The following is a 27386-nucleotide window of genomic DNA, read 5'->3' as shown; positions in this document are numbered from 1 at the left end:
CGGTTCCATGGAGAGAGGTTTTCCTCAGACTGGAGGGGGCGTGGTTTTGTGTGCTGCTTGCATCCCACGGATGGGGCTTTGCTTGTTTATGCAGACCGGTTGCTGGCATGCTGCAGTCCGGTACCGGTCCATGGACCCAGGGTTGGGGACCCCTGTTTTAGAGAACCTCAATGATGGAATATGTATCAGGAGGCAGGGAATAATAAAATAGAAGATTAAAAGTAAGTGAGCTTAAATACAAAGCAAGTTTGGAGGAATGCTTCAGAAGATCTGAACCATTCTGTTCACATACCCTATGAATTATATGAATCAACATGTGCTTTTTTTTAAATACTGACATTATAAGATGTATTTGCTTTCCTCCTATGTGGCAATCTATAATTTGATCTGAATATGTTATGCTTTGATGTAACCTATTTGGGACTTGTATCCTAAATATTTTAGGGAACAAAAAGCAACTTAGGATAGTGTGAAATGGTTTTGAAAAAGTGGTAAAATCCTTTTATCTCTGCTGTGATATGTTTATATTAATATAAACATATGTTAATAAACGTTATATTAATGTTTCTTGTAACACCTGTGTAAGATGATACGTTCATCTTACACAATTGTGTAAGATGATATGTTTGGTCTTTTAAGTAGGCAAAACCTTGCCAGTCATTTGTTTAAATATGAGAGAACAGTTGAATTTAGCCTCTTTTCCTTCCCTTTTACAAATATAAAATTAGTAGAGTTATTTCCAGTTACGATAAATTTAAGAGAGGAGTTCCTATTATGCAAAGCCCATTTGCAGTGGTGTTTCTAGATCCAGGTGGAAATGTTTTTTCCAAAATTCGGAAATATTCTGTAAAGAATCTTAATCCCTTTGTTTCCGATTGATTTTGAGAGTAGATCTTCATAAAAATGACAGTAAATCTGACACGTGTAAGTGAGGCAGAATTACTGCAAGAGGGCATAATCTGGTCCCATAGAGATATAAAATTAGTCTCCTTCACAGTATAATAGAACACAACATTCTCTTTACAGAGTGAAGCATGAAGTCTCTGGGGAAACTGTGATGTTCCAAGGCTCAGGTCTTGGCAAAACTCCAGATGGGTAAGCTCATTGATTAATCATGCTGTTTGTGAGCCATTGTGTTATTTCAATCTTTGGTGTAAGTATTACTAGTGATCTGCAAAGGTGCTATAATTAACTCCTGATATGTGCATATATCTGGGCTTTTTTTTTTTTTTAGGTTTTTTTGAGAAGTTTTCAAATCTCACAGAAGTCCAGTCCTAAAATTTCATGAGATTTCCTTAATTCCACATGATTTAAGACACTTTTTAAACAATCCTTCAATGGAATGTTTGAAGAGAATAATGGGCCAAATTTGACACTGGACAAGAAACTCCAACTGCTACTTTTAAGCACTTCAGCTTAAAAGTAGCAGTTGGAGTTTCTTGTCCAGTGTCAAATTTGGCCCACTATTCTCTCCAAACATTCCATTGAAGGCTTGGGCTTCTCCCCAGAAACCAGTTCCTGAAAAAAAAGGGCTAGAGCAGTGTTTCTCAACCTTGACAATTTTAAGGCATGTGGACTTCAACTCCCAGAATTCCATAGCCAGCAATGCTGGCTGTGGAATTCTGGGAGTTGAAGTCCACATGCCTTAAAATTGTCAAGGTTGAGAAATACTGGGCTAAAGTTCAGTTTTATGAGGAGCCATTGTTCAAAGGCACTTGGTTCGTCCTAGCAAAGTGATTCCTTGAGTCATGGGGAATGAGAAAATCATGAAATATTGATACCATTATGGCAAGTAACTAGAGGTGGGAAAATAAGGCTCTGAAATGATCAGGGGCAAGTGGGCCGTTGCCATTGATGTTGTTAATTCAAGTGTGGCATATTTTAACCAACCTGGTCCCTCCAATTTTTTCCTATGGAAGCATAAAGAATAGAAGGTGCTGCAAAGATTGGGAAGAACAGTTCAGTTGTATATAAACCATGTTTGCAGCGCTGGCATCAATAGTGGCAGTTAAGCAGAAGTTAGCAAAAGAAGATTGTCAAGCATGCCAGTGTCCAAGGTAAATGGAAAACAGGTTAGAGAAGTATAATACATCAGCCTTTTCACAAAAGCCCCTGTTCCTGTTTGTTATGGCTGAAACCCAGCACAACCAATATTTAGCTGGAACAGTTTGCCAGAACTTCCAAGATATAAAAAAAACATTTGCTCACCTGCATTGTGTCCAAACAGCAAATCTCTCGCAGTTGGGAACTGTGATCCTCTGTCTTTCGTAGCTGAGCATGGGCTAGAGCAGGGGTAGGCAACCCAAAACACTCGAAGAGCCACTTGGACCTGTTTCCTACCAAAAACAAAACACCGGGAGCCGCAAAACCCTTTTGATATCTAAAATGAAGATAACACTGCATATATCCCTTTTTACCTTTATTATAGGTGTGTGTGTGTGTATGTGTGTATATATATATATATATACATACATATATACATACATACATACATACATACATACATACATACATACATACACATACATTAAAAATAAAAGTAAAAATATGACTCTTGGGAATATCCATACTATTAAAACAATGATCACCAAGAGAATGCTTTAAGAGAATAAAATTACATACACACACAGGTAAAAAAAGGATATATGCAGTGTTATCTTCATTTTAGATGTCAAAAGGGTCTTTCTCTCTCTCTCTGTCTCTCTCTCTCCCTCCCTCTCTATCTGCCCTTGGTCTGCCACTCCTCTTCCCCCACTCTCTTTCTTTCTCTCTCTCTTTCCTCTCTCTCTGTCCCTCCCTCCCTCCCTCTCTTTTTCTCTCTCTCTTTCTCCCCCCCCCCATCTGCTGCTCACCTGGCAAGCTTCAAGCTGTTGTCCAACAAGCTCAGGGGTAAGCAACCTCGTCTCTTTTATGACTCATGGACTTCAACTCCCAGAATTCCTGAGTCAGCCTAGCTGGGCTAGCTAGCTCTCTCCTACCCTTCCTGCTTCCTGCAGAGATGCAGGAAAGGGAGGAGCTCCGCCCAGTAAGCTTTTCAGCTCCTTGGAGAACACTGTGAGTCCAATCTCTTTTACACACACACACACACACACAAAAAAAAAAAAACACAAACACAGAGAGAGAGAGAGAGAGAGAGAGAGAGAGAGAGAGAGAGAGGGAAAAAAAGCAGGGAAGCGCAATTGCCTCTCTCTGTCTCTGTCTCTCTCTGCAAAGGCAGAGGAGGCTGGGAGCCACAGGGGAAGGCTCAAAGAGCCGCATGTGGCTCCGGAGCCGCAGGTTGCCGACCTGTGGGCTAGAGGCAGCAAAGGTGAAACAAAGAGAATTGATGGCCTTACCACTTTTACATTTAGATTGTTACTGAAACCTCAAAAAATAAAGAGGGAACACAGACTCAAGCCCTTCCAAATGTATGGTTGTACTAATTCTGAAAGATAGTGGTTTGCTTATTTGATGTTACAGAAAAGGACTTTGAATTATTGCATAACAAATTCTGTTTAAATCTATATTTAAAATATTACTTTGAGCCCCCCCCATCTCTAAGTATCCTCTTATGATTTTTTGAGCAAAATAAGACATGTAAGAAATAGCATTAATCATTTGTTTTTGTTTTCCCAAGCCAGGGTCTTTCTACTTACCAGGAGCTTTGTTCACTTGCAAGTGACCTCAACCAGCCAGATTTGGTGTATAAATTCATGAATTTGGCCAATCATCATGCAATGTGGAATTCTCGGAAGGTATTTGCATGTAGTGGGAATGGTAGAGCATTAGAAACAAACAAACAAACCCCACATCTATGTTCAGAATAACTTTGAAAGAATGTATCTTCTATTCTGAATTCTGATCTGAAGCCCAACACTATGAGTAATTGCGATGAATCAGTTACAGTAAGAGCCTTATAGAGAAGAGCTGCTGATTCATATACAAAATACATAATGTTCATTTTGCTAGTGTTGAATATTTTCTGTCTGTTACCAGAATCCTGAATGAACATAAATGGTACATCTAAGTGTCATGTAATGATTTTTCTTTGTTTTTTTTCAGGGAGCAGCTTTTGGTTTTAATGTGATTGCTACCAAAGCTGGAGAACAGCTGGCTCCTTTTCTTCCTCAATTGCTTCCTCGTCTCTATCGATACCAGTTTGATCCCAATCTTGGGATTCGACAGGCTATGACTAGCATTTGGAATGCACTTGTTACAGACAAATCCGCTGTAAGTGAACACAGAATAATTCTGTCCCAATCTTATCACTATTTTTCATTGAGCAGTCACAACAAACAAAGTTAGCTGTAGGTTCTCTCTCTCAAAAAAAAAAAAAAAAAAAAAAACTTCAGCACATAGAGCAAAATCCACATAGGAAAATCCCTATGTCAGAATGATCTGAATTAATTTATCTATTTTGATGTCTTCTTGAGCTGTTTCTGAATGATAATGTATACAAAGGAGAAAAACGGTTTAAAGATAATTTTTGCATTAAGTTTCTGTTTCATTGTAGTTTGTTGTTGAGTTATAGGAAATCACCACTATAAATGTTCAGTTTCTTCACTTTTTTGGATGTGGGAATGCTTTTAATAGTTGCAACTGTTTTCTATTGGTTCAGGTGGACAAATACATGAAAGAAATTCTTGATGATTTAATAAGCAACCTGACTAGCAATATGTGGCGAATTCGAGAGTCGAGGTATGCATTTTTAAACTCAGTTCATTATTTAAATTAAAATAATTGTTTTGAAAAGCCATACTTTTCTACATGTCGGGTTTTCAGGAGTTATTTATGTAATTCTGTCAGTTATGTGAGCTGTAAATTTTGGAGCTTTGCAATTTTGGTGTTCAAATAATTGGAATTAATTCATACATGTTAGCAGAATGGCTTAATTATAAAAATATATATTACACAAATATTTTGTTTTCTACCATATGATTTAATTAAGATGTACTAAATAATTACATCTCTGGAACTTTTTTTGATATTGCTGCAAAGTACCATTTGTAGAATACCACCCATAATATTTAATTTAGAGGGGAACTGTATATAAATAGTTGTGCTAAACTACAGCAAATAAGCCTTGTCTTTGCAGGCTTATACATAGTTTAGTCTTCAGTTCTGCTGTGGCCGGGAGCAAGGAAATATTTATTGTGTTGTAGAACTAAGTGCATTGTAGTTATTGTTAAATATTATTTGTTTAAAACAGGTTGACTTAAACTATTGAGGCTAGTGATAGATGAAGACATGATCACTTAAAGTGTTTCCTTAGTAATAGAGAATATATTATGAGTACTAATGATTGTAAGATTGCAACTTGTTTTTCAAAAGGGAGCTTTAAAGGGGATTAATTCTACCATAAGAAATTTAGGCGTACAGGCATTACTGTCCGGCAATTATGTTAGTTCTTCCACATTTCTAAATAATCCATGTTTGGGGTAAATGAATTTTGTTTCATTTTATTGAAACTTCATATTACAGCTGTTTAGCACTGAATGACTTGCTAAGAGGAAGACCTTTGGATGACATTATTCATCAACTTCCAGAGATATGGGAAACACTCTTTAGAGTGCAAGATGATATCAAGGTAGTAAAAAGTTTCATTTTCTGGTATTGAGAAATTACTATAAACATTGCAGGCAAAGAAGAGCTCTCACAACCAAAACTGTTCCTGTGCTGTCTCAGATATTACGTTGGGAATTCCCAGAACTCAACACTCCTGAATGATCAAGCATTTGTGGTCCATTTTGGCTTTCAACCTTCATGGCAAAAATATCTGAGCTTTATGAATAAAAGGGAAATACTTAGAATAGAAAATGATTGTTCATTCTAGTAATTGGGCTACATTTTAAAAAAGTATCTATAGAGCATCAAAAGAGTCAGATAGGCATTCGTTTTGATTTAGACTCCTTCTTTTCTCCTTTCTGTAAAGCGGGGTTAGCATTATACTCTGCAAGCTTTATACATACCAACCCCTTAATATCCATGCGAATTTTTAATTATTATTCTGGATTCCCAAACAAGCAACTTTGTTTGAAAAGGAGATTTATATTTTCTTGAAAATATACATCATCGAGGCAGAATCACTCCATTAATAATATCTGAAATTAAAATTGGAAACTTAAAAGGAAAACTCTCCCTCTCCCCTTTTCTTTTTCAGGAATCTGTACGAAAGGCGGCTGAGTTAGCCCTGAAAACACTAAGTAAGGTACATTTTCATAATCACTTCAATAACTACAAGAATTGTACAACACTCCGTGATTCAGTTTGAGCCATAGTATAAAAAATATCTTCCGAATATCAGGGCTTCTAGTGCCATCTGCCATTTGCATGTTATCTATTCTTTTAAGGTGTGTGTGAAGATGTGCGATCCATCTAAAGGAATTGCAGGCCAGAAAACCATAGCTGTACTTTTGCCATGTCTTCTTGATAAAGGAATGATGAATTCGGTAACTGAAGTGCGGACTCTGAGGTATGTTATTCTTACATTTATTCACTCTCTTCTCATTTTTTTTTTCAAATCTCATAGCCAAAAACAATTTTAGCAGATGGGCTTTACCTATCATTCTTTCTCTTCTTAGCTGAAATGAAATAAATGAATCCAAGAAATATTTTTACAATAAATAAAATTTATAGATTCCACTATTGTAACTGCAACCACTTACTCTTATTGTGTTTCCCCGAAAATAAGACCTAGGTTGCTTTTTATGCGTGCGCTTAATATAAGCCCTCCCCTCCCCCAAAATAAACCCTAGTTAAGACCCCATCCACTCCATCCCACGGTCTGGTGGCATGAGGTGGGTGTCAAAGCAAGAATATTCAATAATAGCAGTGTTGACAGTGGGGCGAGACACATGCATAAAAAAATCAAGCTAAGGTGGGGGTGGACCTACCCCCCACGCCCCACACCCACTTACCTCAGGATTGCCACAGCCAGGCCTCCCGTGCCCCAACACCTGCCTCGCCACAGAGCTTTCTTCTGGGCTGCAGAGGCCTTTCCTGAAGGCCTCTGCTGGCAAAACTGAGGCCGGGGATGATGTGCGCAAATGGCAGTGAGTGGCCACAGAAGAAGTGGGCCGGCGGCAGCCATTGTTGGACAGGGTTGTTGGTGCCGTCGTGAGGCGAGACAGTGGGGAAAAAAAGACAACCCCCGAAAATAAGACCTAATGCCTCTTTTGGAGGCAAAACAAATATAAGACTGGGGTCTTATTTTCAAGGAAACATGGGTAGGTGGGAAAAAATCACGATTGTATCAGATAAAGAGTTCTACAGTTTCTACAACCAGCTATGAAAAGATCCATTCTAACCTGCTGTAGGCACAGCCACTGAAATTGGTAGACTTCTTGGTGGCATGGACATTTATGGCCTAGAAAGGTAATATAAGCTTCCTGGGAATTTGCTGCATTTCATTTATCTTTTGAACTACTGTACTTTGTTTTAGCTAATGGAAGTTAATTTCTGTAGCAGATTGTTTTCTGGCACCTGAACAATATCCCGTATGTGGTTGGATGGATTACTACTAGTGAAAAAGAATGCAAATGTGCTTGTCTTCCACTTTTTTATTTATAGCATTAACACTTTGGTCAAGATTAGTAAAAGTGCTGGGGCCATGCTGAAACCACATGCACCAAAACTCATCCCAGCTTTGTTGGAATCCCTGAGTGTTTTGGAGCCTCAGGTCCTTAACTACTTGAGTCTGCGTGCTACAGAGCAAGAAAAGGTAAGGGCACTTCTAAGTAAGAAGGTTTCATTTATAAAAAGCATTAGCTATTCTAGACTAAAGGCTGGGCTGTTGGGTTGATCTCGAAGCTTGGCGATTTGGCTGCAAACATTTCGTCTCCATTCGGGGGGACATCTTCCATGCACTTTAAATTGTCCTCATCTGTCAGAGCACTGGCCTTTAAATACCTTTTTGTATGATATAAATTGGTATGAATGTTATTTGTCCGGATGTTTATGAGTCATGGACTGGTTTCGAGCTGTTTGATTGGCTGGCTGTTGTTGCTGGGCCATAGTCCTTGGTGTTTAAGTATCGCCTGTGTGTTGCAAATGGTGTTTGCCAACCAAACAACCCAGACCATGACTCAGAGGCAACCAAACGAACAAAATACCATTTGCAACACACAGATGATACTTAAACACCAAAGACTATGGCCTGCAACAACAATCAGCCAATCAAATAGTCCAAAACCAGATCATGACTCAGAAACATCTGGACAAATAACACTTACACCAATTTACATAAAATAAGGTATTTAAAGGCCAGTGCTCTGATAGACGAGCACAATTCAAAGCGCACTGAAGATGTTGTCGTCCCTCCCTCCCGAATCGCCACGCTCAGAGAACAAACCAACAGCCAAATCACCAAGCTCGGAGAACAAACCAACAGCCCAGCTACCAACTCTACTAATATTCAAACACATCTCAGACTAAAGCAGTGGTTCTCAACCTTTTTAATGCCACGACCCCCAACCGGTCGTAAGTCGAGGACTACTCAACCGGTCGTAAGTCGAGGACTACTCAACTGGTGCAGCACCGTTTGCAGAATGGGACTTTTGGCGGGCTCAGCAGGGCAGAGACAGCCTGGACAATTCCTATTGGCTTTTGAAAGCAATAGAATTAGACTCTATTCAAGAGAGTCTATTCTATTGGCTTTCAAAAGCCAATAGAATAAAAGGGAGTAGCACAGCTAAGGAAAAGGGGGGGGGGGAAATGGTGGACTGCGTTGTTTGGCGACCCCTGTGAAATGGTCGTTCGACCCCAAATGGGGTCCCGACCCACAGGTTGAGAACCACTGGACTAAAGGCTGTCTAGCGGAGGTGGGAATGAGATTAAGATACATCATCAGTTATTTTCATAAGAGTTGAGATATCTATATAATATTTCATTTTTAATTAACATACATAATAAATAAGGTATATTTAATATGTACTTAATTTGTATATGCTATTTAGCTAAAATAAGCTCTGGGTTTAATAATTTTATAAACATTATTCCTCTTTTTTAAGGAATCTTTATTTGTTTTTTCAGTCTCTCTTAACATAATATTGCTTGCTACTCTGTATCCAGATATGCCTTCTGTTTTCTCTTGTCACCTTTTAATCTCTAGATTTTTTTAAATCATTTTTCTTTTTTATCTTTTAGGCTGCAATGGATACTGCAAGACTCAGTGCTGCTAAGTCCTCCCCAATGATGGAAACTATAAATATGGTAATAATTGGCTTTAAGAAAAGATTTATATGGTGAACCAAGGAAGAGTTCAAGTAATAATGAAATTATTCCGGTTAAGACTGATAGCAGAATATTGGTATTTCTAATTATTTCATTTAGGAAATTGTTCAGTTCTAATAACGTCTTGATTAATAACCCAGAAGAATTAGCCAAAAAAAAAAAAAATTCATGACCTTTTAAAACAGGCTAGCCTTCCTGGCATAACAGGGACGCAAATAAAGTAAGGGGTAAAATAGCCCTGAACACTCAACACCTGTCCCTCCCCCTGCACACTCACATATGCACACACACACAAAAAGGAAAGAAAATAGTGGTTATCATTTCTGTTTTTAGATAAGCTACACTTTGACAATGGAAGGCTAAACAGCCATTGATAGAAACAAAACCATTTCTGCAAAGAAAGTACTGGATGAAAGTGGATGTATTTTAAGTTGTTCCTGCTCCAACGGTTCTTCTTCCTGCAGAATGCTAACAAGCAGCTTGTGAGCAACAGTCTAGTAATCTGTTTTGCTATATTAATCTTGGATACTTTGATTTTCTTTTGGTTTGTTTCTCCAGTGCTTGCAATATTTAGATGTGTCTGTTTTGGGAGAGCTGATTCCCAGGCTCTGTGAACTGACTAGAAGTGGAATCGGCATTGGCACTAAGGTATTCTTATGCTTTATGAAAGAAGCGTGGTGCAGGAAAGTTGGGAACGATAAGCACATACTTAAATGTGCACAGCCACCTAAATATATCTCTTTATTTGTGTAATTATAAATATACAATGATTTTATCCTGTGATGAAAGTGAATGCAGTTTATGTAGACCTATCCAGAGATGAGATACTGACAAACTCAGAAGAGAAAGTCAGGAAAGGATGGTCATGTCTTATGCAGAAGGTGATGCAATTGTATAGCATCCATTATGCCTTCCCTGGCAGTGCTGTGGAGACTCTGGCATTGCCATTCTACTGAGATTAACAGTGACTGAATATGAGGAAGTCTTAGTGCTAGGGGAAGGATACTTGGGAGGGGCAGATAACTGGTGTAATTCAACTAAGCTGCCATTTTTAGATATTCTGCACTTGTAGTTCCTGCAAATAAAATTCGATAATGAATAATATGGTGGCTATTTCCTTGTCATTCATACTGTCAGAATTCTGACTAGCTGTCTGATTCTCTGTGTAGGTCGTCCTCATTTACAGACTGGCAACTCTGTTGCTAAGCAATGCAGTGATGAAGTGAAAATCATGTGACTTGTGCCTGACTTAACGATATTCGTTTGTCAGGTCATGGACGTGGTTGTTAGGTGAATCCCATTGGATGCCACGTGAACCACGCTTGCAACTTCCTGCCAGCTTGCACAATGAAAACAGCTATGAAAGTTGCAAGTGTTGATCGTGTAATCATGTAATGCTGTGACTGTTGTAAATGCACACCAGTTGGCAAGCACCCGTAATCACAGTCACATGACCATGGGGATGCTCCAGTGGCCACTACTTTGAGGACTAGTCCTAAGTCTCTTTTTTTCAGCACCTTTGTAACTTCGAATGGTTGCTATGTCGGTAAGTGAGGACTGCCTGTATTCATTCAGAGTAGCATCACTGAATTCAGTGTGGCTTGTTTCTAAGTAAATGTGCAGATGTAAGCTTCTTTTTTCACCCAGAAGAATAAACTAATCTCTGCCTTTCCCATTTTTACTCTTTTTAGGGTGGTTGTGCTAGTGTAATTGTGTCACTAACCACTCAGTGCCCCCAAGATTTGACACCATATGCTGGTAGGTTTTAGAGTCACATTTTCTTCCTTTTAAGCCTTGGCTGATTTACTCTTTTTCTTTTCTTTTTTTCCGTTTTGCAAATAAACCCCAAAACATTACTAACCTGCAAAAGATTTTCCTAATCTGCCTTAAGGATTTTAGACCTCTAACCTTTTATACAAGATAATTCTTTTTAAAAAAACAACAACTTTTCAACATAGTGGTGAAAGAAGGATAGATTGCTGCTCCTCCCATTAGAGGAGAGACAGAGGAAATTATTAAATATATAGCTGCTTTTCCCATTATATCAGACATGTCAAACTCGCGACATCACGTGACGTGCAACGTATCGGGACGGTTTTGCCATTGCCGGCAATGGGGTGGGCACGGCTTCCGGATGACTCATCCGGCCCATGGGCCAGCAGTTTGACACCCCTGCATTACATGTATTTAAGTCAGCACAAAGGCAGAAATCAATTCCTATAGTCAACAGTGATCTCTTTATTCAAACTAATGATTAAAAACCAGGACTACAGTATATGGAAACTTGTTTGAAGAAAATTACATTATAGCATTGGTCATCTGTCACTGTATTTTGTTGTTTTGAGCCATCAAGGTGTGTTGTAGCTGTTGGCGTAGTTGTGTAATACATTAAACCTTATCTTTTTTATTGTATTAATTGTATCAGAAGGTTTGGGAATTGACTTTCTACTTGTCTGCATAGAGACAGTTGATTGCTAAAATAATTTCCTCTCTTACATACCATAGGTAAACTCATGAGTGCTTTACTTAGTGGCCTAACTGATCGCAATAGTGTGGTGCAGAAGAGCTTTGCATTTGCCTTGGGACATTTAGTTAGAGTAAGTTATGCTTCCTCAGTTTTGAGACTTTTCTGTCTGGTTTTGTGGGTTCAGTAGTAATATAAGATTTTCTGGTTGTTTTTTTTAAGACTTCAAGAGACAGCAGCACTGACAAGTTACTCCAGAAGCTCAACAGTTGGTACATGGAGAAGGAAGGTATTGGCTTAAGAAAACTATTTTTAAAACATTGTAGAATGTTAAATATTTTTAAAATGTTTCATTCTTAGTAGCATATGTAATGGGTATGACATTGCTATTACTTTTGTTTTAAAATGCAACCTGGATAGTTTGAGAATTGCTTTTCTTTGCTAGCATGCTAAGCTTACTAAACAGCTCTTTCTCTTAAAATGCTTTCATCTCATATAGTGTTTGACAGAAAATGCTTATATAAAATCCATTCAGAGGTTTTGCTATTTAAACACTTTTACATTAACTTGAGTGTGACTCACTTGAAAATCTCTGAAAAGGCCGACTATCTCATTACATAAGCAGCTGGTGTTGATTTTAGATTGAAAAAGACCTTAGTTTAGCCTTAAACCCACTAAATAAGTGTTTTTTCCAGCTGTCTGTGTCAAAATTATTTTGATTTAATTTGTGAAACTCTTCTGTTCATTAATTTGATAGGTTTAATATGCAGAAAATATGAATAATATAGGTAGCTCTCAAGGTATGGCCATTGTAGCACTCCCACAGTAATGTGATCAAAATTTAGGTGCTTAGCAGCCTGTCCATACATACAACTGCAAGGGCGCTTCAATTCCCCCCCCCACCTATCTCTCCCTTTTGCCAAGCCTACACAACCGTACTCTGGCATCAGTATTGGGGCTGAAGTAGAGGCTTTTAGCAGTATTACCTGGCTGCTATTGACCGCCCTAGGCCTCTACTTCAGCCCCACTGCAGGCCGCCAAATATTGCTACCTCAAGCCCCATGTCACGGTACAAAACCCCCCACTGTCCCATGCTCCACAAGCCCTGCTGCACCGAGTTTGACCTTCAACATCTTCCCACCATAGACAAAGTGTGCCCAGCCTGGCCCTATAAGAGGCAGATGCTGACCATGCCAGGCCTTCTTCACGAGGTCGCTTGCACTGTTGTCCAAATACTGCACCCTGTTCTTGGGATGATTCAGAAGGCGTCAGAAGCTTTCTTATCTCTTCACCATCTTTGTCCCTTTGACCACCTTACACAGTGGCAGTCCTCACTGGCAGCAGTGGCACTGAGGTTGAAGTTGAGGCCTAGGGACACTGGTGACCACTGAGAGCCTTGGGGCTTTATTTTAGCCCCAGCACTGCTGCTGAGGAGAGCTGCAATGTAGGGCGACCAAAAGGGCAGAGATGGGGATAGATAGGCAGGTGGTGGGAATTCAAGAGGAGGCAGTCCTTTATTTGAGGGGCCCCCAAGCCCTGGATCGGGGACAGGTACCGGTCCATGGACTGTTAGGTACCAGGCTGCGTAAGCAGTGGGAAAGTGAGTGAAGCTTCGCCTGCACATGTGTGGGATCTAGATTGCATGCGAAACACACACACACACAGACACAAACACACACACAAGGTCTGTGGAAAAATTGTCTTTCATGAAACCAGTCCTTGGTTCCAGAAAGGTTGGGCACCACTGCCTTACCTTACTGAAGCTCAGGACTGGGAAAGACCAAGCCAGGAATTGCTTGGATTAGGATGAGTCCTCACCTGATGACCAGTAGAATTTGGTTAACGATTGCAATGGGGACTGCTGGGATTGCCATTACTAAGCAATGTGGCCACGTCCTATTTCACCTAACGACTGCATCGATCAGTGATCAAACTTTGGGTCATACTTAGTCTTACAACTTGACTCTTTGCAAAGTAATCATTGCTACAGTTTTATACTTGTTTTGACTTTTTGTTCAACATGCAGTGAAAAGAAGAAGCATTTTCTTATTTTTTTTTCCTCCAGGTAATTTTATTTCAGAATAGGCAAAAATCATATGAGTTCTATTTCATTTGCAGCAAGAGCATAGAACCTGCATTTCCTGAACTGTAGCATGTGTCCCTAGAGCAGTGTTTCCCAAACTTGACAATTTTAAGGCATGTGGACTTCAACTCCCAGAATTCCACAGCCAGCATTGCTGGCTGTGGAATTCTGGGAGTTGAAGTCCTCATGCCTTAAAATTGTCAAGTTTGGGAAACACTGCCCTTAGAGCCCTTCAAAATGTTGCTATTCATTTTTTAATGTATCAGGAGGAAAGAAGCTTTAAATTTATAGGAAATAATTATATTGCCATTATTTAATGGGTTTTACTTACAGTTAAATGTTATTGCAGTAAAATCTAATTTTTGTTTTTGTCTTGCCCACTTTTTTGGAACATGATTCTTGATACACCACTTGAAAGAGCAATGTAATTCTCCACCTAGTAAAAGTTATACATCTTTGATTTATAGACTTGCTTACGTCCCATATTTTCTAAATGACCAGAACTTTGAATAATGTTAAGAAAGCAGAACATTGAGCCCTGAGCTGCAATGATAGCAGGGAATCATGCTTTTCTCACTGTGTTTTTTATTTTAGAACCAGTCTATAAAATGGCATGTGCTTTAACGATGCATGCTATTGGACGCTACAGCCCAGATGTACTGAAGAATCAAGCCAAGTGCGTTTTGCCTCTGGCTTTTTTGGGCATGCATGAAATTCCTGAAGAAGACAAAGCAGAGAAGGAGGAAGGCAACCTGTGGACTGAAGTATGGCAGGAAAACGTACCTGGTAAGTGGATCTACCGTTCATGAACTTCGCTACTGTAGGACCACTTCATAGAATACAAATCCTAAAATAAAATAATGATCTTGGTCTTTGAAAGTAGAGGTTATGCAAAGTCCTCTTAGTTTATTTTATAATAATAATAATAATGATGATGATGATGATGATGATGATGATGAAGAAGAAGAAGATGATAATAATGTTGGAAGGGACTTTGGAGGTCATCGAGTCCAACCCCCTGTTCAGGCAGGAAACCCTATACCATTTTGGACAAGTGGCTGTCTAGTCTCTTCTTAAAACTTCCAGTGTTGGAGCATTCATCGCTTCTGGAGGCAGGTTGTTCCACTGGTTAATTGTTCTAACTGTCAGGAAGTTTCTCCTTAGTTCTAGGTTGCTTCTCTCCTTGATCAGTTTCCATCCGTTGCTTCTTGTCCTGCCTTCAGGCGCCTTGGAGAATAGCTTGACTCCCTCTTCTTTGTGGTAGCCCCTGAGATACTGGAACACTGCTATCATGTCCCCCCTCGTCCTTCTCTTCGTTAAACTAGACATACCCAATTCCAGCATCCGTTCCTTATATGCTTTAACCTCCAGTCCCCTAATCATCTTTGTTGCTCTTCTCTGTACTCTTTCTAGAGTCTCAGCATCTTTTTTACATTGTGGTGACCAAAACTGGATGCAGTATTCCAAGTGTGGAAAACCCCACAGATATCTCCATGTCATTATGTTGTTGTTTTTTTAAGTTATGCTCAGACTTGCTTTCTCCAAGTACAATTTGAACTGGGACTTTTTGCCTATTTATTCATTAAATTGTTAAATTAATTTCACTTATATTCTACCCTTTTCTCTTAAAAGCCAAACATAATATATACTCTTTTTAATTTTAATGTGCTTATTGTTTTCCTCTTTTATATTATTGTTTTATCAGATTGTAAACTACCCAGAATTGTGTGACAGTGAGATTGGCAATAATAAAAATAAAATAATAAAATAAAATGAAATAATAAAATTGTGGCCCAAAACCACAATGAATTCACTTTACATACTGAACTTTTGAACCCAGTCCAACGTTCAAAGGACCAGGCTGGCTCACGCCTTTTCACTTTTCCTAAAGCAGGAATCACTGTTCCAGGCTTCTCTCTCTCTAAATATTAGAGCAGTGGTTCTCAACCTTTCTAATGCCGTGACCCCATAATACAGTTCCCCATGTTGTGGTGACCCCCAACCACTTATATATCACCGGATGCCAGGGGCGTGGCCAAAGAAAAGGGGGAAAAAATGGCAGACAGCCTTGTTTGGCGACCCCCATGAAATGGTCGTTCAACCCCAAATGGGGTCCCGACCCACAGGTTGAGAACCACTGTATTAGAGGCTCTGTCCCCAATTTCTCTACAGGTAGTTCTTGGTTAACAACAACTTCTTCAGCAACTATTCAACGTTACTGTTGAATATGTGTTACTGAGGACCAGTCGTCAAAGTTTTGGCCGCTGCAACACCCCTGAAGTCACATGATCACAACCTGGGCACTTGGCAACTGGCTCACAATTAATGATGGTTGCAGTGTCCCGTCATCACCATTTGCAACCTTTCCTGTCAGCAGGAGAGGATGCAAGTTACTTCCCACCCTCTTGTTCTTTCAAGGAGCCCCATGCAACCCCTTCCCTGTCTAGCTGCCCTTGCACGGTGAAGCGGTACCCCCTCACGGGGCAGCAGCGTCCCCTCCTCAGTCCTCCTGCCATCACGTGGTGCAGCAGCGCTTGCTCTCTCCAGCCCGTGTACACTTGCCATCGCAAAACAGCACCTTCCCATCCTGCCTTTACTCCTATACTCACCTGTCCTCCAGCCTGCTTCCCTGTTAAAAACTCGCAACCCTCGCCTAATGATGACAATAGGAGCTGCCAGGATTGCCATCGCTAGATTCCATACTTTATAACCACATCACTTAGTGATGAAAACCCCAGTCCCAATTGCCACTGTTAAGTGAGGACCTCCCACATTTAACATCCGTTAGCGGTGGCAGTGGTTCTCTTATTCATTCTAGTAAATGCTGTGCATTTTGAAACATAGGTACCTATGGTGGCTTAAGGCTCTATATGGAGGAATTGATTGCAGTTACTCAGAAAGCTTTGCAGTCTCCATCTTGGAAGATGAAAGCACAAGGAGCGGCGGCCATGGCATCCATCGCAAAGCAGACTGGCGTTCTGGTGCCTCCACACTTAGGCATGGTGCTCGCGGCTCTGTTGCAAGGTCTGCCTGGAAGAACATGGGCTGGAAAGGTAAAAGCAGTGACCTGTGCAGTGGTTTGTTTTGGGGCTTAGAAGCAGACATTTAAAAAAATACTACAATTCTTTGCATTTCCTTTTTCATGACTGCCTGTAACTGGCTGAATGGCTTTTATTTTATAAACTGCCCAGAGGCCAAATAGGTGAGATGGGGGAGGGGGAGTGTTAAATTTAATAAATAAATAAATAAAATTTGCACGTTGTTGTCAAGTAGGTTCTAAAGTGCTGGGGTATACACTGTGAGTTTAATGGATCTGTGTTTGCAGAATCATTAATATACTAGTTGGTGTTTGATTTTAAAAAGAAATTCTAGGAGGCCAATTGGGAAAAACAAGTTTACTTTAGAAGGAAAAACTGTAATGTAAGTCAGGCTGAGCTGGCCCTGTTGTCGTGCACTGTTTTTGTTCTCTCTAGTCTTTCGCCCAACTGGATATCATTATAGTTCACAAACAAATGTTTATAAAAGATGTAACTTGCACATTTGTCGTGGTACTTCTAAATCTTTGTGGGGACAATATAAAAATCACATACTAACATTTATCTCTTATTTATAATGTTTTTAGGAAGAGCTATTAAAAGCAATTGCCAGTGTCGTCTGTTCATGCAGGTAAAAATACGTTCATCTCCTGGTCTGAAAGTTTCTCATTGGTTTGGGGATGAGATAAATTTCCTCATTGATTCCTAGAAAAGTACTGAAGGGACTTTAGGTATTACTACAATCTCTTGACTTTCTTAAAATATTGGAAGTATTTTTAATTATTTTTTTTAAAAAAGAAGTGAACTAGAAGATTTCTTTCTTTTTTTTTACAAATTTTATTAAATGTACATTTTAAAAACAAAAATGGACAGGATTCAACTTCCCTGGCTTTAACAGTGCTATTAGTATTACCTTATGTTACAGAAAGAAAAACAGAAACTTAAAATACATTTTATAACAGGACAGAGTATAACAAACTGTGCGTATAACATCTGCAAATTTTTTGATAAAGCATCTTTCAATCATCAACGTATTTACATATCATTCAGTTGTGTCCTAATATAGGTACTAATAAGAAGTCCTTATAATGTCAACTAGTCAATTGATAATCATCTCAGCGATCCTCCTTATCTCTAACCAATCGTACAAATTTTTCCAAATTTCATAATACTCTGTTTCAGTTTTATTGTTCATCTCTAGAGTTAACCGGTCCATTTCAGCACAGGATAAAATTTTATTTATTATTTAACTAGAAGATTTCTTGTAATCGTTAGGACAAATGAAATTGACTTTAGTGTAGCGGTTAAGGCACTAAGCTAGAAATTGGGAGACCATGAGTTTCAGTCCTACGTTAGGCATAAAGCCAACTGGGTGAGAGTTGTTCCTCTGTCCTAGCCCTAGGAAAGAAGCAATGGCAAACCACTTCCAAAAACCCTCTTCAAGAAAACTGCAAGTCAGTCAAGTCCCCAGGAATCAAAAACTGACTTAGACATCTTCCCCCCCCATGGATGTTAAATAAAAAGGATGAAGTAGGGAACAGAGAATCACATTTGAAATGCATGTACATTCATATATCCAACACACGTCTTCTATATTTACAAGTATTCCTTATATAGATATCCATAATTCATTAAACAACCAAGGAGATACACTCCTTGTTCAATGCTGAACCTTTACTTAGTATTCTGGGTTTTTCCCACAGATGCTTTACACAGATACTATATTATTCTTACGGCATTCAACAAGGAAGTTTCAGCTCCACATTTGTAAAAAAATATTTCATAATTACCGTATATGCCGGCGTACAAGGCGACCCGGCATATAAGACGACCCCTGTTTTTATCGCCGAGCCGCATTCCTAGAACGTCGTCTTATACGCCGGAAACTACCAGTATTTCCAGCGTATAAGACGACTTGGCGTATAAGACGACCCCTGTCTTTGGCACCGATTTTAGCGCTCGCGGAAGTCGCCTTATACGCCGGCATATACGGTAATTCTTATTTACTTTATCACGTGTTTTCTCTAAATCAACAAACATACAGCCTTATTTTTTTGCAATTCTTTCCCCTTTGCTCTTCAGGGGAATTTGTAAAAAATAATGCTAACTCTATGTTTGTTGATTTAGAGAAAACATACGATAAAGTAAAGAAGAATTAATTATGAAATATTTTTTACAAATGTGGAGCTGAAAGAGCAAAGAATCTGCCCAGCATAAAGCTACATTGCACTTCCCAGATTTTGCTCAGTGAGATTTTTCATTGCCTTTTAGTCAAAAAATCTGCCAGAAATCATCCTAAGCACATTTTATAAACTAATTTCCTGTAGTTTCTGCATTTCTGCTTGCTACCTTTCCTTTTTTATGGGTGAATAGTAATGGCAATATTCCAGTCCAAAGTAGCCTTTACACACAGGTAAAACTAATTACAACTCTTCTCAATTATATCATCTACACTTATAGCTTGATCCATTTTCAAAATTTTCACAGCATTTATGATTTCTTTTTTGTCATTTTTTTTCTTGGATATCAACATTCATGCATATTTCCATTATTTGATATTTGACAATTATTTTTATACAGATTTTTAAAATATTTCTTCCAGCATTCTCTCACATCAGTTTTATCCCAAATCATTTTGTTGCTTTAATTTTTAATTCTGTTTACTCTTTCTGGGAGCTTACCCCTCTTCAACTACTTTCAAAACAGTCTTTTTCCATGAACACTATATTTTTTTCTGCCTCTTTTGACCTTTTCTGTTTCTTGATCTTTTTGATTATCATTGCAATTCTTTTTCTTTTTATGTAAACTATATTTCTCTCATTTTTGCAGCAATTCTTCTTTTAACATGCAATTTTTCATCATTTGCTTCTTCACATCATTTACATCATTCCACCAAGCAGTTTTTTCATGTTTCCTATTAACATAATTCCATATATGCACATACCACTCTTAACATAATTCTTTGCACCTTGTTCCAAAAATCATCTTTCCATATGCCCATTTTCCATTTTTTGGAGGGGGCTTTTAATCTGTCTTATATTTTTTTTTCATACTGGATTCATATTTTTCTTCCTACATTTGTCCTGTTTTACTTTTCCTTCTTTTACCTGTTTCCTTTTCTACTATGTTCATTTCCCCCCCAAAATTCCTGATATCACCAAAAATTCTCCCATACAACATATCTGCCTGATTTTTAAAATGTTTCTTAAATTTTGCAGGGCTCTGTCTGCAAGTAAAACTGTTGCAATAAAATATTTTGCAAGGTTGTGTCCCAACATACACTAATTCCACTAGATGTGTGTTTTGATTATTTCACTGGTATTCAAAACAAAACATTGCATGTGTATGTGATAGTGGACACAGACTTTTCCAGCATATTTTATTCTAGTTATTCTTAATGCCAATATACTAGTGATTTTTTTGCTGCTGATCAACAGTGTTCATTAGCTGCTTTTTCAAAAATTCAAAGCATTTTACAATAAGATGCCAAGTTGTCTACATAGCCACATGATAGGTTTTAAGTACTTAAAGGGAATATGCACATTTTGCAAGAGAATATACTTAGAGGGTGAGCTAGATTAAGAGGCTTGGTGTAATATCAAGGAGACAAATAGATCAGTCGTGTCCTGTTCATCCTTTATTGATTTTAGTGTGGAACTGCGCAAACCTTTGCCCAACCAGCCCAGTGTTGATGATGTCGTACAGGCAATGCTGAAAGAATGCCGTAAAGAAAACCTACGGTACAAGATTGTAGCGCTCCGATGTACGGCTGATGTGCTTAAGGCTACACAGGAAAATAGGTTCCAGGAACTGACAGACATAAACTTTCCAGTAATAAAGAAGGTGATCTATCAGCCCTCCTTGGATTGGAATAATAGCATCACTAAAAAATAGTACATTTTTTGGATTTGCTAGTTCTGTGAATTGTTCTATGTAATCCATATAAAAAATCTTGTAAGTCTGGCTGGGGTGTTGTGAAAAGCGGGGAGGACATCAAGATTCCCCACTGAGGTCAAAGCAAAAAAAAAACAACTTAGTTTGCTGCTCATTCTTGCTTTTAAAAAGCTTACTATTCAGTCTGACCAAAGAAGAACTAGCAAGCTGTTTAGAATTTTTATACAGCTTTACCAGCTGGTGCTATGGTGATATATGGCACAGCGGTTAAAATGCCATATTGCAGGCTGACTCTGCCCACCACCAACAGTTCAATTCTGACTGGCTCAGGGTTGACTCAGTCTTCCATCCTTCTGAGGTTGGTAAAATGAGGATCCAGATTGTTGGGGGCAGTATGCTCGCCTTGTAAACTGCTTAGAGAGGGCTGTGAAGCAATATATAAGCCTAAGTGCTATTGCTATTGCTACATAGCAGAAAGACCTCATACAAAATTGCTTCCTGGCTAGAGGAAGCCAGAAATTTCTAATGCATTTGTACTCCTTGTTTCTGAAGACTTGGTCTCAATCCTATATTATTCTTTGGAGAACAATCAAGTGAATCAGCCCTTTATATCTCACCCTCTTTGAAGGATGCTGCTTTCAAATGGGTTGTAAATCCTTCATAAAGATAGGGCAAATGGCAGCTAATGCACCTGTGGCAGAAGAGCTGTTTTCAAGTTTCTTAATATCCAGTTAGGGCAGTGGTTCTCAACCTGTGGGTCGGGACCCCATTTGGGGTCGAACGACCATTTCACGGGGGTCGCCAAACAACGGAGTCCGCCATTTTTTCCCCCTTTTCCTTAGCTGTGCTACTCTCTTTTATTCTATTGGCTTTTGAAAGCCAATAGAATTAGACTCTCTTGAATAGAGTCTAATTCTATTGGCTTTCAAAAGCTAATAGGAATTGTTCAGGCTGTCTCTGCCCTGCTGAGCCCGCCAAAAGTCCCATTCTGCAAATGGTGCTGCACCAGTTGAGTAGTCTTCGACTTACGACCGGTTGAGTAGTCCTCGACTTACGACCGGTTGGGGGTCGTGGCATTAAAAAGGTTGAGAACCACTGAGTTAGGGTTTTGGGGACACTTCTATCTTAGTAGAGTTCCATAAAATTTTATTTTTTCTACACTGATTTCTAGCTTTTTATTTCCTTTCCTGACTTTCTCTTCAGCGAATGTAATTGAGAGCCTAAAATTGTGTGAATATACCTTACCTAGGGATCTGTCTCTTTATGAGGCAAGTATGACTAGAGTGACTTCTTGGCTGGACTGTGAGATTAAGGAAATGGTCCCTGCCATCAGCTATCACAGTGGTTCTCAACCTTTTTAATGCCGCGACCCCCAACCGGTCATAAGTCGAGGACTACCCAACTGGTCGTAAGTCGAGGACTACCCAGCCGGTCGTAAGTCGAGGACTTTCCCTGCCCGGGAGCGCCGCGCATGCGTGGTGCCGCCCCCTGCGCCAGCCGAGGCGTAGCTGGCAAGCAACAGAGACGGAGCAGGCCGACCACCAGCTGGGCCGCCAGCTGGCCCAGCCCAAGGGAGGTAAGGCACCCGCCGGAAAAGGGGAAAAAATGGTGGACAGCCTGCTTGGCGACCCCCGTGAAATGGTCGATCGACCCCAAATGGGGCCGCGACCCATAGGTTGAGAACCGCTGAGCTATCAGATTTAAAACATTATTTTTATCAGTATGCTAATTAAATTTGGCAAGTCTAGTCTCCTGCAATAGAGATGCTGTGATTAGCTTTCATGTAAATAAAATGTTTTACATTTCAGTATATTAACTCTGAATGCTTTGTTACTAACAAAATGTAGTATAATTTAATGGAATTGCTGTCTGGATGTTTGTAAAAAGAGAAGTATAAAAGCTAAATCATCATTTTTTTTTTCCTTCTGCTTGCTCTTTCTCTTTCAAATTTCACACCCTCTGGTTCCACTGCAGAATTATCCTGGGAATGTAGGAACAAATTCGTCACAGGACTATGATGAGGATGAGAACGAAAATGAGAAAGAACTGCAAGTTGAAGCCCTCCTCTGTGCCTTTGAAAGCTTAGGCAAAGCCTGGCCTAAAAACTCAGAAACACAGTGTAGGTCTAATTCCAGTAATTTGAACTATTTTTATCTTTAAAACAAAGCTGTTGCAAGAGCTCATAGGAGAGGAAGGAAACAATTTCATTGTATTGGTTCTTGGTTTTGTGGCAGTTCGTTTTGTATTTTTTTTTAAATAATATCTTATGATTTAACCTAAATATAAGCATGGTAATAAGTGGAGTGAGCTTTTTTTAAAAAAAAATTCAGAAAGGAAGCAGCAAAAAGGGAAAGATTAGAATCTGAATATTTCAAGGGACAAGCCAAATGTTGTCCTTTGTTCTTAGGTTCCTGTCTTTTGTTCCTGACCCTCAGTTTTCTTTGAAGCTATATTTAAGTTACTGGGAACAGTAAATCTGCTTGGAAAATAATAATTAGATTTATTTGGGAGATTTTCCTCCAGAACATAGATGGGTGGCAAGGATAAGGGACTGAGAAAAAGGAAGTCAGAAGAGGAGACAACAACCAGAACACATTGTAGTTCTGACAGGAAAGTCATTCTGGCTTCTGCCCCCTTTAACAACCCAAGTGCCATTATCAGCTCTTCCGAGGCTCTTATAACGAAGCATTGAGAATTGTCAGTGTGTAAATTGTCTATATTTTGGTCTCTCTCTCTCTCTCTCTCTTTTTTTTTTTTTTAAAAAAGGCTGCTATCGACAAGAGCTGTGCAGATTAATGTGTGAGCGTCTAAGACTTGGTACATGGAAAGTACAGCTCGGCGTTCTCCAAGCCATGAAGGCTTTTTTCCAAGGGTAAGTTTTCTGTGGGTGCTGGAGCTGCTGCTTTTGTCCTTGTTCGTTCAGTTCCCCCCCCCACACACACACACACAGTAGCATGTGGAGATGGAGAGATTCAAAATCCTTTCCCCAAGCTTTGTGGATCTCATTGCCTCTTCTCCCTACCTGCTTCCCCTCACTGGCATGAGGAAACTGGCATGTTTTAAGTAAGGAGCAATGTATGTGGGATTGAAATTTCAAGTTCCACAAAGCTCAAATAACTGTGTGTGTAGCATCTTTGGTGTTTACAATAGCCACATGGAAGGCCTCTGAGGATTGCAGCTCAGGTAGAATTTTAAGACGGTAAGGCCCTGTGCTCTTTGAAAAAAAATGATGCTTATATTCTTCCATTTGATAGGTTATTATTGTTTGAAGCAGAACACTCTGACCCTGAGGCTTTGGGAAGAATATTGTTGGAAACCTGTTCCTCCATCACTCACTCACTAGGTAAAATGTATTTTCAGTCATGTGCTTTCTTTGTCCACTCGTTCTAAAGTTTAATGAACAAAGGAGAGAATGGACTATTTCGTGCTTTTCATGTTTCCTGACTCGCTCGTGGAAAGGTTATTTGCTTGATGCAGGTAGCAGTTCCTGTATGACCAGATAAAATTTTAAAATTGACCTGTTCTCTAATAACATTTATTGTTTGAAACTTAAATTTAACTACCGTATATTCCGGCGTATAAGACGACTTTTGAGAGCGATGAAACAGCCTCCGAACTCGGGGGTCGTCTTATACGCCGAGTCGTCTTATACGCCGGAAATAAACGTTATTTCCGGCGTATAAGACGACTTTCTAGGCATGCGACTCGGCGTCTATCATCTTATGCGCCGGAAATAACGTTATTTCCGGCGTATAAGACAATCGACGCCAAGTCGCATGCCTAGAAAGTCGTCTTATATGCGACTCGGCATCGATCATCTTGCGACTTGGCGTGATCGTCTTGCGACCCGGCGTCGAACTCGGGGGTCGTCTTATACGCCGGGTCGCCCTATACGCCGGAATATACGGTAAATAGAATCTTCCAAAGATTCATTGTGACAGCTGACTGATCAAGCATATGACTGCTTCTTTGACCAGCGTAGCAGGATTTGTGCATGTCCATATTGTGTCTTTAAGATGTTTTCTTATTTGGATGCTCTGCTTGCTGGATAGATGTAAGAAAGTTTGGAATTTCAACATTCTGCTTCTTCACAACTTTCTAACTAAGAGAGAAAGATTGTCCCTGTCTTACTTACTGTCAGATGCACTAGATAGACCAGAGCCATGAAATTAAGTATCCTGTAACTTATTTTTTTTTATTGAGAATGGCTAAATAACAGAATCTTGCAAATCTGATTTTGCAGTACCTCTTTCTCCTCCTTATAGTTCAGGATCAGGAAGTTCTTTGTCTGAGACACTCCGAAACAAATCAAACATGTTACCTGGACACTCTAGGTTTAAAAATTGTTTTAATCTTGTTGCCTTGGCAGTGGAGCCTGCATATCCCTGTCAAGGTCATATTCCTTGCTCTCTACCTACAGGTAGTCATTTAGTGACCATTCAAAGTTACGACGCACTGAAAAAAGTGACTTACAACTGTTTTTCATACTTATGACCATTGCAGCGTCCCCATGGTCACGTGATCAAAATTCAGACGCTTGGCAACTGATTCATATTTATAACGGTTGCAGTGTCCTGGGGTCATGTGACCCCCTTTTGCAACCTTCTGAGAAGCAGAGTCAGTGGGGAAGTCATTTTCACTTAACCACTGTGTCAAGAAAGGTTGAAAAATGAGGCAAAATTCACTTAACTGTCTTGCTTAGCAACAGAAACTCAATTGTGGTGGTTAAGTCGAGGATTACCTGTATATGTAGGGAGGTCAGCCCACACAGGCCAAGAGCTATTTGTCCGTGACACAGTATGAAGAGGTAGGTTGATATGATTTAAGGATCTGTCCATATAGCATTTCATACTGCTAAGAGAATATTTTTATTAAGAAAAAGAAACTTTAATGATGCAGAGGACTGTATGTACCTGCTATCCTTTTTTTATGTTAGGACAGAGATTTGATAATTTGGGAGCCCAGGGCTTCATGCAGCCTACAAAAAGCTTGGGCGAAGCCCCTAGGGATTTCAAACGCTATACTAATTTATCATTAATCTGACAAAACAAGAGAATTATTGAGAGCAGACAAAGAGAGTAAATTACATGACTTATGTTTACCTTAAATCATATTACCTGCAAATTATAAATTATGTCAAACTCCGTTTTTGTCTTAGCTAGCACCAATTACTCTTTGGTGGATAGTTCCCAAAACTTTATGAAACACACAGAATAACCTAGACCAGAAGGATCATCTACATTACTTTATGTGGATAATGTATAAGCCAGTCATTGGAAATCATCTAGACATGCAACTGTTACTTACCTTTGCAAGTTCATTTCCAACCAAAATCCATTTATTTGTCACTGTTCAAATAACATTATTTGAAGAATAATTCAACAATATTATTTAATAATAATGCAATCAATTATTATTAAATATATGATAGAATTGAGGTTAGGAGAAAGTAAAAATTGAGATATTATATGACTCTCAAGTTATATAAATTCTTCATATTAGTATTTCTGGCATAAAACTGTTTTATAATAATAATAATAGTAAAGTTGGAAGGGACCTTGGAGGTCATCTAGTCCAACCCCCTGCTCGGGCAGGAAACCCTACACCATTTCAGACAAATGGCTATCCAGTCTCTTCTTAAAAACTTTTGTTATACACATAATTTGTATTCACCATTTTAAATGTAAATCTTATTCCATTAGAGAATAAAAGTTACACTTCCATAAGAACTGAAGCTTTATCAGTAATAGAGGTGCTGCTCACTAAACTTGAAGGTAAGAATTACTGAAAATTAAGATTATTCCTTAAATCAAAAGGCTGAATGCTGGAGGACAGGATTGTATCCCATTTTGTTTTAAAGAACAATTTTGGCCAATCCGATTCCTGTTTTGTAACTTAAGATGCAGATCAGTTGCTTGACATAATCACGCTTGTTTTTATTTTGTTTTGCAACTAATTTTTTAAAAAACATTTGATATTCTGAAAACCATATGTTTTGCATATTTGAGATGAGGCCAAGTTAGAAAATTTAATTAATAGGAAAGTTTCAATAGGGAAGAAACATAGCATTGTCCTTTGAAATTCAGGACGTACAAAATTTGCCATTACCTTTAGTTGTATCTAGAACACCACAGATACATTTGCGATCGGGAAAAAAAAAACATAGAAATTAATTTGAAAGACAGTAGGCTTTCTAATCTATGCCACATGGCAAAATTGGTTCAGCTTGCCCATTGCTTTAAGATCTAGATGAACTTGGCATTTTTTAAAACAGCAAACATTTCAAGAATCGATGATTAAAGTAATACTTTGAATAGTGCCAAAAATGATCAAAATCTGTTAACCATTATAAATGTAATGGATTTCTACATTTTGGACAAGGCATTATTAGCCCTAATTGTAATCCTGAATGGGATTTTCTGGTCATTAATTTGTTTTGGACTCAGTCAGGCATGCTGCCCTAACCTTTAGATGGGGGCTTGGGCATAACCCAGGTTATTGATATATATATATCAATCACACAATGGAAAATAAATTTTCTCTTGAAACAAAAGTTGATCATGTTTCAGAAATTTTAGTCAAACTATTTTGGATTAACTGCAGTTTGGCAGAAACAAGTTCCAGAACAAAAAGAACCGACTGAGATCTAAGCATAGCAATAGCAATAGCATTTAGGCTTATATACTGCTTCACAGTGCTT

The 27386-nt window shown here is 39.0% G+C and overlaps 1 protein-coding gene across 3 annotated transcripts in view; it reads left to right on the top strand.

The window, feature by feature from the left end:
* ECPAS (Ecm29 proteasome adaptor and scaffold) overlaps positions 1–27386 on the top strand; it is a 68774-nt gene that overhangs the window by 40223 nt on the left and 1165 nt on the right. For all 3 annotated transcript variants that reach the window (XM_039328975.1, XM_039328976.1, XM_039328977.1), the window contains 21 exons: positions 1027–1095; positions 3617–3734; positions 4042–4209; positions 4598–4677; positions 5461–5566; positions 6140–6187; positions 6330–6451; positions 7549–7699; positions 9124–9189; positions 9769–9858; positions 10902–10968; positions 11716–11807; positions 11897–11963; positions 14352–14543; positions 16602–16810; positions 17380–17423; positions 20443–20635; positions 22661–22805; positions 23453–23558; positions 23941–24029; positions 26389–26460. In XM_039328975.1, coding sequence (XP_039184909.1) covers positions 1027–1095; positions 3617–3734; positions 4042–4209; positions 4598–4677; positions 5461–5566; positions 6140–6187; positions 6330–6451; positions 7549–7699; positions 9124–9189; positions 9769–9858; positions 10902–10968; positions 11716–11807; positions 11897–11963; positions 14352–14543; positions 16602–16810; positions 17380–17423; positions 20443–20635; positions 22661–22805; positions 23453–23558; positions 23941–24029; positions 26389–26460 — 2294 coding nt within the window. The remainder of the gene's footprint in view (positions 1–1026; positions 1096–3616; positions 3735–4041; positions 4210–4597; positions 4678–5460; positions 5567–6139; positions 6188–6329; positions 6452–7548; positions 7700–9123; positions 9190–9768; positions 9859–10901; positions 10969–11715; positions 11808–11896; positions 11964–14351; positions 14544–16601; positions 16811–17379; positions 17424–20442; positions 20636–22660; positions 22806–23452; positions 23559–23940; positions 24030–26388; positions 26461–27386) is intronic.

The sequence above is a fragment of the Crotalus tigris genome, unplaced genomic scaffold, assembly GCF_016545835.1.
Source record: "Crotalus tigris isolate CLP2741 ecotype Arizona unplaced genomic scaffold, ASM1654583v1 scf7180000024386.1433019, whole genome shotgun sequence".
Taxonomy (NCBI): domain Eukaryota; kingdom Metazoa; phylum Chordata; class Lepidosauria; order Squamata; family Viperidae; genus Crotalus; species Crotalus tigris.
The sequence above is the reverse complement of the archived record's forward strand: the minus strand, read 5'-3'. Positions and strand labels throughout refer to the sequence as shown.